The sequence below is a fragment of the Dama dama genome, chromosome 2, assembly GCF_033118175.1.
Source record: "Dama dama isolate Ldn47 chromosome 2, ASM3311817v1, whole genome shotgun sequence".
Classification (NCBI taxonomy): Eukaryota; Metazoa; Chordata; class Mammalia; order Artiodactyla; family Cervidae; genus Dama; species Dama dama.
In genome coordinates, this window is record NC_083682.1 from 24,722,527 (window position 1) to 24,735,803 (window position 13,277).

General features: G+C 37.4%; 1 protein-coding gene across 3 annotated transcripts in view; it reads right to left on the reverse strand.

Moving 5' to 3' along the window:
- Positions 1-9,188: 9,188 nt before the first annotated feature.
- Positions 9,189-13,277, reverse strand: part of TSG101 (tumor susceptibility 101) — a 42,218-nt gene continuing 38,129 nt past the window's right edge. For all 3 annotated transcript variants that reach the window (XM_061167880.1, XM_061167885.1, XM_061167874.1), the window contains 3 exons: positions 12,460-12,662; positions 11,015-11,254; positions 9,189-9,531 (listed from right to left, as the gene is read on the reverse strand). In XM_061167880.1, coding sequence (XP_061023863.1) covers positions 9,442-9,531; positions 11,015-11,254; positions 12,460-12,662 — 533 coding nt within the window. In that variant the 3' untranslated portion in view covers positions 9,189-9,441. The remainder of the gene's footprint in view (positions 9,532-11,014; positions 11,255-12,459; positions 12,663-13,277) is intronic.

Sequence of the window (13,277 nt, forward strand, 5' to 3'; positions counted from 1 at the left end):
CCTCAATCATAAATCAGCCTTTTTTTTTCAGGGAGCCTGATTCCTTTTAAGAGTATGATATTATAATCTGAGTGCTAGGTGTGCTCATTGCTGCACAGAGCATTTTAAAAACTATGTTTCAAAGGTAGTTTTGTCAATTCTGCTCCATGCTACTACAGTCTCTGTACTAATTCAAGTGGATCTAGAAAGCCCCTGCATCTCATGAAGCAACAACCTTTTCCTGGTGATACAGTTTCAACTTCTAGGCTAGTAAGTTATAGTCTAGTTTAAAGTGCTTGACTTTGAAAGTTCCACTCATTAGGATACAGGAAAAAGATCCAACAGTATAAGTTGGACATGTACTTTAATTATGGATATTTGATCACTTATTTCTAAGGACTAGCTCAAATCATTAGTGTTTTTTTTTCAGCACAAACTTTAATGATATATGTTAAAGATAATATGTAGTTATCTACATTATTTTTCAAAAGGTAATACATTCACAAGGTTAAAAAATAAAACTAATATAAAAAGATATACATATGTCATACTTTCATTCTGTTTCCATCTAACCTTTCCCCTAAATTCCGCTTTAGGAAACCATTTGTCAATTTCCTGTATATCTTCTAGAGTTTCTTCTGCAAATACAAATATATAATTTCCCACCTTTATTACATACACTGTAGCATGCTAGAAATGTATAGTCCTGATTCCTTTTTGCAAGTAACATTGCCTGATTGAAGAACTATAAAGTTTTAAAGTAGGAAAGGGCCCTATATTTTAATCTATTTATTCAGAAAACTTACTGAGCTTCTGTGCCAGGGAAACGCTAAGCACCAGATGAGTGAAAATGAGTGACTTCCTCTTCTCTAGGAAGATGCCATTAATTTTCTCTATTGACTTTCTATTTTTTTACTTCCATTCTAGCCTTTTCTATTTCTTGTTTTCTTTGCATTTAGGCTGCTCTTCTTTTTCTTGTTTCTTAAGATAGTTATTGTTTTAAGATCTTTCCTGTTGTCTGTTAGGCATTTGCAGGCATTTCTAAAATTAATTTATTTGGCTGCGCCAGGTCTTAGTTGTGGCGTGCAGAATCTTCAATCTTTGTTATGGCCAGCAGCTCTTAGCTGCAGCACCTGGGATCTAGTTCTCCAACCAGAGATCAAACCTGGGCCCCTTGCACTGGAGCAGAGTCTTAGCCACTGGACCACCAGTGAAGTCCCAGCAGGCACTGATTTTTTCCCTTTAAGCACTGTGTAAGTTGCACCCCATAAATTTTGGTATGTTGTTTTTGTTTTCATTTGTTTCGGACATTTCTAAATTTATCTTACAATTTCTTTTTTGAGGAACAGGATTAAGTTTTTTATTTGTCATTTCTTAAATTTGAAATACTCCTTGATGACATCCTTGGCCTGAGATTCTTTGCCACAGTTCTTAACTATCACCACTTCAACGAAGCTCTTTATAGACTTTTTTCTTCTCTATTTTATAGAGGCTATCCATTACCCTAGTTTCTTGTTTTCATCAAATTAGGTTGCTTTGGTGTTCAACTCAGAGGTCCTCCACCTATTTGACATATATAGACTCATAATTGGATGCAAACAAGTAAAGATGGGTTTAGTGCTTTTCAAAGGCTTTGGAACATAGTACTCAAAAAAAGGTGTCTCTTTTAGAAAGCAACATAGATCTCATTTTATGCAGTGTGAAAATCTCTGCGTTTTGAATGGCTTGTTTATTCACATTTAATGTTATTGTAATGTTTGGATTTATGCCTGCCATTTTGCTATTTTTCTATGTCTTGTGTCTTCTGTTTCTTGGTTTGTCCTTTACTTTTTTTTTTTGCCTTAAGCAGATAGTTTCTAAAGTTCCATTTTAATTATTTGTTGTTGTTTAGATGCTAAGTTGTGTCTGACTCTGCGACTCCGTGGACTGCAGTGCGTCAGGCTTCCCTGCTCTTCCCTATCTCCCAGAGTTTGCTCAAACTCATGTCCATTGAGTTGGTGATGCCATCCAGCCATCTCATCCTGTTGCCCCCTTCTCCTCTTGCCCTATCTTTCCTGGCATCAGGATCTTTTCTAGTGAGTCGTCCCTTCTTATCAGGTGGCCAAAGTATTGGAGTTTTAGCTTCAACATCAGTCCTTCCAGTGAATATCGAGGACTGATTTCTTTGAGGATTGACTGGTTTGATCTCCTTGCAGTCCAAGGGACTCTCAAGAGTCTTCTCCAACAGCACAGTTCAAAAACGTCAGTTCTTCAGTGCTCAGACTCTCACATCCATACATGAGTACTGGAAAAACCATAGCTTTGACTAGATGGACCTTCGTTGGCAAATTAATGTCTCTGCTTTTTAATATGCTGTCTAGGCTTGTCATAGCTTTCCTTCCAAGGAGCAAGTGTCTTTTAATTTCATGGCTGTAGTCACCATCCACAGTGATTTTGGAGCCCAAGAAAATAAAATCTGTTAACTGTTTCTACTTTTCCCCTTCTATTTGCCATGAAGTGATGGGACTGGGTGCCATTGTCTTAATTTTTTGAATGTTGAGTTTTATGCCAGCTTTTTCACTCTCCTCTTTCACCTTCATAAAAAAGCTTTTTAGTTCCTCTTTGTTTTCTGCGATTAGAGTGGTATCATTTGCATATCTGAGGTTGTTGATATTTCTCCCGGCAGTCTTAATTCCAGCTTGTGATTCATCCAGCCCAGCATTTCACATGATGTACTCTGCATATATGCAAAGTTAAATAAGCAGAGTGACAATATATTTAATACATTTTAAATTATGTTTTTTGAGGGTCTTTTTTCTTTAGGGTTTTCTATTGTGGTTATAATATCAGCTTAAAGTTCCAGGACATACTTCATAATTTTGCACACTTAATTCTAATAAAATACAGAAACTTTGCTCCATTATAGCTGCAGTCTCTCACCACTTATGTGTAGTTTTATATGTCTATATGTATTAAAAATGTAATAATAAAGTGTTATAATTGCTTTATATAATCGTCTTTTGTAGAAGCTGATAGAAAAAATATAAAGTTTTTTTTTATATTAACCTTCTTATTTTTCATTTTTTGGTATTCATTTCTTTATCTAGATATGAGTTACTGTCTGGTGTCACTTCCGTGCTCCACTAGTGTCTTTCCCGTCCCCTTTTGGATTGCTCTTGTCAGATATCTTCTGTATCTTGTAGGCCCAAAAATAAATTTTATAATTTTATGCAGCATATGTTTTAAATAAAAGAGGTGTGTGTATACATTTTCTGCTAGACACATCTACCACCTCCAGATAAGGCCTTTTTTCTATATTTTATAAGACCTTTATCTTTTTCCTGTACTATTGCATTGGCTGTAGGAACTCCAGTAAAATGTTAAATAGAAACAGTGATAGTGGGTATCTTTGTCTTGTTTTGGCTGCAATGGAAATCCTTCTAGTTTTTCTTCATTATTTGTGATGTTTGTTTTGGATTTTTGATACCTTTTCCGGTTGTTTCCTTTTCTTCCTAGATTGTTGAATTTTACTTTTATTAAACTCTTAATTCATTTGGAATTTCATCAGGTTTTTCTACAACTCAAATGATCTTTTTCTTTAAATCTCACATGGTGTGATGTATTAATAGACTTTCTGATTTTGAACCATCTTTGCATTTCTGGGTAAAACTTTCTTGGTCATGAACTATTTTTCAAAAACCCTACTTATTTGTAATATTTTATTTAGTATGTGTGTATCTGTGTAAATAAGATTTACTATTTTTCATGTGCTCTTTGCTCAGTTTTGGTAGCAAGGTTTTACTATGTCCCCACCAAAATTTTTTCCTATTATCTAATCAAATAGGTTGCCTGAGATAAGCATGAACTGTTCTTGAAATTTTGATAAAACATTTCAAAGGGCAAGGGGCTAGATTTTTGATAAAACTTCATCAATGTAATTTGTTGAGATTTTCCATTCTTAAGTCATTTGAGGTTATTTTTTGAGTTGTCCCTTTCATCCAAGGTTTAAAATATATTGGCATGTGTTTTATGAGTTTTTAAACCTCTACTGTATCTGTGCTTACCTCTTCTGTTTCCTATTGGGGATGTTGTGCCCTAGTTTTGCTAGTTGTTTTTTAATTTATTAGTCCTCCTCTCCCCAAGAATTAGCTATTTTATTGATTCTGGTGTTTTTAATCTTACCACTTTCTGCTCGTTTTTAAAAGCTTCCTTTTACTTTATGATTAATACTCTTATCCTTGATCTTTCTTGTTTAAATAATGCATTTAAGAATATAAACTTTAACAGTACCACATTTTGTTTTGTGGTACTTTTACTGTCAATTATAAATATTTTGTAATTCCTAGTTCTATTTTCTCTTTAATTCAGTGAGTCATTTGAGTATGCTTTTAGCCTTGAAACATTTTTAAATGTGTCATATTGTGGTTGATTCTAACTTAGCTGAATTGAGATCACAGAAATGTGGGTTAACATTCACCCTCTGAAATCTGTTAAGGCTTACTTACATTTTGACAATCTTTATAAATGTTCCTTATGTATTTGGGGGAGGGGGATGGACTTAATTGGATGATCTTTCTGTATCCATTCACACTTACTGACTTTACTATTTAGTATTACTAAATTACTAATTTTTAATGATCTATCAACCTCTAATAAAAGTAGTTAATCAAATCCACTTAGCATTTCCTAGTTTTTTTTCCAATATATTTTGAGGGCATTTCATGAGTTGTGTCTTGGTTCACTATTATTATATACTGTTGGATTATTTAATATATTGTTACATAGTACCCGTCCTTATTAATACTTTTTTATTGTTGAAAATTCTGTTTTCCATTACTATATCTCCACTAACCTTCTGGCTAATAATTACCACTTTTTAAACTCAAGAAGAAAAAAATTCTGATAAAATAGTTTAAAACATCAGACTATGTCCAATTTTTTTCCTTGTGTAAGTGGGACTAAGGCCTGATTTATGTTTTACCTGACAGTTATATTCCATGTTTAGTTGCTTCTCTGTTTCCCTTTTAGCTAAGCTTTTGATCTAAATGGATTATTATCTGAGAAAAATTATTTCAAAGACTTGATAATGGAATATTATTTCTTAAATGTTTTATGGAATGAATGAATGTTTTTGAACAATAGTCTAGGTGGAGTAGCAACAAAAGTTTTTCATAATTTATTCTTATTGGGTAAATATTATTGAAACTATGGGTACACAGCTGGAGCTGGACAGAGAACTACGTTTTTTTCCTCCATGAAACATCACACTTACCAGTTTTAATTTACATATGTGTAAAAAAGTTTATCATTTAAGATGAGAACTTTTTCTGACTTCAATTTTTTTTCTGTCAGTGGCTATCTTAACTTTGTAGCATGGAAGTTAAGAGCATTTCCCCCAAAACTGTTGCTATTGGGAGCAGCTTGTCACTGACTAGTAATCTGGCCACTGCTCCTGCTCCTTTCTGTTTCTCGACTGGGCAGAGGCTTGGTGTCCAGTCTGAAAGCCATTGTGGTTTTTGACCTTTTAGAGCACAGAGACTGGAGTGGTAAGCCCAAAAATGCCCCTGAGCCATGCACACACACTGAAATATATTTAGACTATATTGATCATATATTTAACCACAAAATACCTCTTGAGTGGGGAAAAAGGACTTTTGTTCTACTTTAGGCCCTTTTAGTAGTATTTAAAATTTTAGCAAATTATTTTTATAATAACTTACCAGAAATACAGGTTTGAAAAAAATGAGAATGTTACTATAATCCTGCGTATGTATGATTAAGAGTATAAGGCTTTCTTATTAACACAGCATGAAGTAATAAAATGTAGTTTATAGTTAACTTGGGATACTCTAGCTCAGAAAGGTCAGAATAATTCAGTTAACATGAATTCTATTTACTGGAGAAAATTAAAGGGAAGAGGAGGAAGGGGTGCTAATATGATAGCAGTCCTTATTACCATCTTGGTTTCTTCTGGCTAAGAACCCTTGAAATCGAATACAAACCCTGGCTATGGAAAAGGACTTGAAGTGATAAAAGGTAAAACTTAACTTATAGTTGGCAATTTCAAACTGTCTCTTTTCTTGTTTGGTGTATCTCTGCCAAGAAGATCAAATTATGGGCTCCATCCCTGAAGATTTACATTTAGCTGATGTGGGATAGGGCTTAGACATCTGAATTTGTTAAGTCTTGGTAAAAATTCCTAGTTGTAAACCTCTCAGGGCAATTGTAACAGTTTTGCTCAGGTTTTTTTTTAAAAAGCAAAACACTTGTTATATAACACTATGTAATAAATCGATCTGGGGTATCTTTTCCTTAGTTTCTGTGTGGGTTGGAGTGAACATTGCTGGGGTCTCCCTGAAGGATCTAAACTCAGATAAAGGAACTGATAAAAGATCTGAGTAGTGGGGAAATGTCCACAAAGTGGTTGCCAGGGCAATATGTTCGTTTTGCATCTTCAGTACCTTGGAAGTTAGCTGTAAGGCTGAATTGTGCCAGAGGGATGAGATTTGGGTCCCTTAAGTACATGTTGTTGTGTCTCCGATACTTTTCTTTCATTAGCACTTTTTATTTTTGTGTGATCATATTCACCAGATAACAAACTCTTAAGCAGTCAGGGACTAAGTCTTTCTTGCTCCTTGCGGAGCCTAACCCAGTATCTACCATATTGTAGGCACTTATTTGTTAAATTTTTGTTTAAAAGAATATATTTTTAAATTGTTGCTATAACTTTACTGTTAATAGTGAAATTGATTTCACATTAATTTCTGGGTCTCATAACTCTCACTTATCCTCATAACTCTTTTCTACCTTAAACAACCAAGTCCTGTAAGGAATTCCTAGGAGAAATTACTGATGGAAACAATTCAGATTCGTGGCATTGTCAGGCTGCCATATACGGATGTTCAGACACTTACAGTGTACAGAAAGGGAACCCTCTCTTGGGTCCCAGCTAATCATGTAACTTATGTTCATCATTTCTTCAAAATCCACAGTGGCTCTGAGATGATTAAAAAGAAATGGGGTGCTGCCCTATCTGCGCTGATTTAACAGCAAGTATTTTGAACAATCTTAGGAGTGCATCCAGTTTCCAACAGGTAGGTAGGATGGTTTATGTTTGAAAAAATATTTATCAATATAAAATGAGATAAAAGGGCATTTATGGAGGATAATTTTTGAAGTTGACTCTGTGGAAGCACCTCTTCCTAAAGTATATTCTTTATTGCTGTTGAAGAGAGACAAAGGGATGGGTACTAGAGGAGGAAGAGACCTACCTCTGTGGACCTTTCTCCGGGCCTAGTGTGGTATGTCTTACTGTATTTGATCAGATGAAAGGCTCATTGCATCTTTGTTATTTAACTAAGTGAACTAGCTCTTAAACATCTAGTAACATTGGGAACCACTGTGTGGGTAGGTCTTGTAACATTTTGAGTTGTTCTCTAACCGTTTTCAATTGGTCCAAGAAGAGACCTAAGAAAAGCACTGGTCACAAAGATATTAGCAGTCAAGTCTCCTGGGGCAGGGGGAGTTGGGGCCCAGGTATGAAGCCTCTGCTAGTTTGAATGGGAGAGGGTAAAGTAAAATAGAATTAAATCACTGGGAATAAAGTAATAGGAAGTTTTAAAGTAGTTCCTTATAGGAAGTGGATTGTGGGCAAGGAGAGGAAAAGAAGGGTAGGTCCCAGCAAACATGGCAAGAGGTTGGGGCCTGTGTGGAAAGATGGCAAGATGAATTTGAACAATAAATGTCTAGTCATGTGTTTTAAACTGTTTTTTCCTGGTGGTCTTTTTTTCTGCCACAATTCATACTACAAATCTGTTAAATACTTATTCACCCACCAACTGCTGTTTCTCCTATTGCAGACTTCTGTTAGGAAAAAAGAAAAAGAAATAATTTTTAAGTCTTTACTTTCAGGGCCACTATGAATAAATGAAGACTATACTAGTGTTCCATGTGTCCTGGGAGTGAATGGTATTACAGACCTCGTAAAGGTAAAGCTGAAGAGGAAACTCCTCCTGAAGAGGAGGCCCATTTGAGAAAGAGTGCAGAAACTCTTTGGGAAATTCAGAAGGAGCTCAAGCTTTAAAGTTACTTACAGCTACTATTCTGAGGTTATTGAAAAAGAGATGGTAGTTACAGGATTACATGTCAAACTTCTGAATAAACCTGAATTCCTAAAAGTTGGGAAAAAAGGGGGGCAGAGTGAGTCCTCTGTTTAGCCCTCCAGCTCTTTTAGTTATCATCCAACATTTGGATGCAAATTCCTAAATGACTGCATCAAAGAAGGTGTTCTGGTGCCTCTGATGTACCAGTACTTGCCTTGTATATATGTAGTAGCCATTTGGTCCAAAAGGATTTATGATGTATGTTTACTGTGTTTAGAAATTGATGCTTTTCATCAAGTATATGCTAATTCTTTTGTTCTGGCTGGCTGATATATCTGTGTTCATTTATATGCTATAAAAAAGCTGTAATTTCCTCTACCATGTAAAAATAAAAGTATATATACACAAAAATAACTCATGTAATCCTAACACTAAATTAAACCTTGTTAGTTTTTATTCTGATAATTTTTACAAGTGGATTTTAATTTTTTAAGATTATAAATTCTTTAATGGTGAGACCAAATTGGTCTTTCTTCTCTTGGGAAAGACTGCCTCACACCCTACATACCTTAAGGTATCTTAAATTAGAATGTTCATTTCTTTAGAACCTTCCAGCTCTCATCTGACAGAGAACACTCTGTTCTGCTGGGTTAGCTCTATGGGACATATGGGTCACTGGGTGGGTGACCATAGTCTTACGCAGAGTCACTCACCAGGGAGACTGGCTGCAAATGACAGTAAGTGCAGACAGGCAGTGTACACTGTACCTTCCTCCCCAGTTGTGGCCAGGTCATCCTGCGGAGTTAATAAGCTCTCAGATGTGTTGCTTGGCACTGGCCACTCTGCTACTTTCATGACGAAAACAGTTATGGTTCTGTCAGGTATGGAAAGGAATAAGATCTACACAGAATTGGCAGGAGGATACGAGGACCTTTCACAGAAAGTCATTCAAATCCAAATATTTGAACATTTAGATTTCTATGTATTATATCCCATATTGAGTAGAATCCACTTTATATGCTAGAGAATAATGGTAAATTTCAACTCATGATGGATAAATTAGAAGCTGAGCTTATTAAGTTTCACATATTTTGTTTCATGTATTTTGTTCAGTAAAGAAGAGAAAAATTATGCAACAAATTTTATTTAGCATAGTCAGTCCCAACATTCAGCACAAAAAGAGTTTACAGAGGATAGAAAGTGCATTAATAAAAGCCAGTCTTTACCAAAAGAAAACAGAAAATATATTATTGATTCAAAATATTTTACACTTGAATGATAAACTGCAATAACTTATTTTGGGCACCTACTGATATAAGAGAAAGGAAGAGAAGAAAAGAATACTTTAGAAGAGTTCAGTCTCCATCTGGTGTCAGAGAAGTCAGTAGAGATCACTGAGACCGGCAGTCTTTCTTGCTTTCTGCATTAGTGCCCTCAGCTGGAACTGTTTACGGGACAGAAGACGTACATGCTGTGAGGGAGAAGAAGTTAGACAGTTTAGACTAGCCCTTACCCAGGTCCAGGCATAAACTAGCAGACAGTTTGTAACCTATATGGGAGTTAGGAACCCTAAACTCATCAACCTTCCTTTGGAGCCCAATACTACATTTTATGTGGCTGTTTAAACTCACTGGATTGATGCTGGCAGGCTGTGTTAAGGAACCTGTGGAGGCTTTCCTGGTGACTCAGATGGTAAAGAATTTGCCTGCAATCCAGGAGAAATGGGTTCAATCCCTGGGTCAGGAAGATTTCCTGGACAAGAGAATGGCTACCCACTCCAATACCCTTGCCTGGAGAATTCCATGGACAGAGGAGCCTGACGGGCTACAGCCTACGAGGTCGCAAAGAGTTGGACACGACTGAGCAACTAATACACTTGTATTCAGGAAAGCAGTCTTCTGAGACCCTACAACGTGTCACAGGGAAAGCACCCCCATGCAGGATCTGGCTCAGGAGTTCAAGCTACATCTTGAGACAACCAAGATGCCAGGGGAATTTGTACCGTGATCCTAACAAAAGTTAACACAAACCTTTTAGAACTGAATGTCCCTACTTAGCTAAAAAAGGGAAGGGTAGGGATGAGTAGCACAAGGCCACCTTCGGTCCAGTGCCTAGCAAAGGGCATCCTTTTCTCACCTCTCCATGTTTATCTTGCCTAAGTTATGCCACCCAAGCAGAGGGCAGCATACAGAAAGGGAGCCCTCTCTTGGGTCCTAGCTATGCATATGCTTACACCAGGTCCAGGAGTGGTTTAGTCACACACTCACAGGGAGACAGGCAGGATCAGCAAGCAACCTGACCAGCCTCGCAGGTACACTGAAGCATCAGAAGCAGCTGTACTGAATATCCAAAGGGTGGCTGTTATCCCTAAAGACACGCTCTTCATGACCCAACAGAGAACAGTAGCCAAACTTGGCTTACAGATCTTCCATGTCTGTACAGTAGCATTAAGCCTGGAATAATCTTCATTTAAAAGGCCTCTACTGCTAGCAGGGCAAGTCCAATGCTCTACAAGGGGAAACAGGGATAAAAGTATGCAAGTCTAAGAAAGTTAACAGAGGGGGGAAAAAAAGCAACAAGGATGGGGCAGTCAATGATCTTAATTTAGATGGTGTGACCTGAAAGAATGGAAACCTGAAAGAATGGAAATCTGACTGTGCCTGCTGATCCACCCGGGTGCAGTAGTAAGAAGAATTACATTCAGCTTGATGCTGCCTTGGGGTAGGAACTGCAGCTACTAAACCCACTTTTCTTTCCATACTCAGATTATCCTCAGTCCTCTCTGTAGGTGGGAAGACACTGCTTACAGTCATTTACCCCACCTGCTCACTTTTGGAAAGAAAAAGAATTTTAACTCATCCCCTACAGACAAACCCTCTTGATTTGTGGTTTTCAGCAACAGTGGTTCTAAAACAAGTTCCAAAACTCTGGAAAGCAGAGTGAAGAAGACATACCTTTAGGAAGACATCTAGGTCTATTACTCCCCGCCTCAAGGCTTCTCCCAGGTAAAAAATAGTGTCTTCAATAGCATTTTCCTCTGCATACAGATTTAGGATCTGTTTGTATAGTGGGGCTGTGGGAATGATAACTTCATCAATATCATTGTTTTCAGATTGATTTTCCATTTTCTCCAGAGCAGAACTGAGTTCTTCATCCTTCTTTCTCAAAAGTTCTATGTTTTTATCAACCTCAGCCTGAAAACAGAATAGTCCAAGCATGATGATTTTACACTAATTGTAATTATCTTGTTTGTCAGACATCTGCAACTCAACTTCACAGAAGCAGACTTGCTAATAAAACAATGCTTCAACAACTCATGGATGAGATTCATGTTTCAAATAGAACACATTTCAAAGTTAGAGGAAAAGGTGTGCTCTAACATGCTAAGTGAACAGGAGATGCTAAGCTGAGCACTTTTGGTGGCAGTGATAAGCCTGTCACTTACCAGTAATAAATATTGCAAACTAAGCCATCAGATAAGACACTTTCCTGCAGCAGGTTTCTTACATTAAAATCATAAAAGAGGCCCTTCTTTCAAAACAAGTGTACATCTGCCTCAGAGGAACAACTTCCCCCAGTCTATAAGATGATTCAACACACAGAACTCCACAAACACTTGAATTTTAGTCCCAAGATATAGCAGGTGGTGGCTGTGGGCTCTGAATTGTACGGTGCCATTTTCCTCAATGTTTGAAAGTAGCTGACTATCGAGAAGCTCATTTTACACACTAGGACCATTTATTAGACTAATGTGTACATACAAATCGCTTTCTCCAAAGCCCTCAAACACCCAATAAACTCTCTATCCTTTCATCAAAAATGCATACTTACTGGAACATTCTCCCTCACAAGAATGAAAGTGAAGAGTGAAGCTGGTACTCAACTCTACATCTTTAAACAAAAGTCACAGGGCTGACTCATACTGACTCTTCAGGGCACAGCAGTCTGATAAAAATGTGAGAAAGCTGAAGAGCTAAAGGTTGCATACCAAAGATACTTTAAATATAGTTCAAACAATGTTTGGAAACAAAAAAGAAAACTGATCCTTAAGTCTGCACCCCAGGTCTGCAGATCTTTATCATGTCTTAGAACTCTCTCAAATTCTTATTTCTGGGTAACTGGTAACATTAACACTCAAACAGTCCTCCTATGGGTCAAAACATTATCCCCCAGCATGAAGGTGCAAGCAAAAAATCCTCTAAATACATCCACTTCCCAGTATTTCAACCATAGGCTCTGTTTTTTAACAAGCTGTAGAGAAGCTATGTTCAAGTGCTTAAAGAGCGTGTACAATCGTTTGAACTCTCATACCCAGAGTACTCAGGGTAGCCACAGTACATACAGAAAACTCTGCCATAGCTACAGTTAGAACAGTGCCGTTATGCAATGAGTTACTTACTACTTCTTGATCTAAACGGGTAACCATCTCTTCAAGTTTCTGGTGCCCTTTTTTCAGGTCTTCCTCTGTCCGTTTCAAGGCGTTGAGCTCTGCCTGGGCGCGATCCATCTCCTCCTTCATCCGCCATCTGAGTTTGTCACTGACCGCTGAGATGAGAGAGGCTCGGATAGTGTCCTCGCTGATTGTACCATCCCTACTGGGACCTGCGGGAGGAAAGGGCAAAACACTTGCTTATTTCCCAATCTCTCTGTACTCCTTCCATGGGAATCATCACAAAACAGGACAAAATATGAGTCAACACTTTCAAAGTGTGAGGAAAGAAAATACTGTATGCCATAACTTTATTAAACATAACATTAAAACAGGAATTGATTCAGAAATACTCTCCCCATGAGAGGTTACTTCTTGTTCAGTCATTAGGTTGTGTCCAGCTCTTTGCAATCCCATGGGACTGCAGCATGCAGGCTCCTCTGTCCTCCACTATCTCCCGGAGTTTGCTCAAATTCATGTCCACTGAGATGGTGATGCTAACCATCTTATCCACTGCTGCCCGCTTCTCCTTTTGCCTCAATCTTTCCCAGCATCAGGTTCTTTTCCAATGAGTTGGTTCTTCACAAAAGGTGGCTTAAAGTATTGGAGATTCAGCATCAGTCCCTCCAATGAATATTCAGGGTTGATTTCCTTTAGGACTGACTGGTTTGATCTCCCTGCAGTCCAAGGGACTCTCAAGAGTCTTCTCAGTACTACAATTTGAGATTACTGTTTATCCATATTTACCTATTTTCTTGGCTTACAGCCCAAACAATTAGCTATTTTCT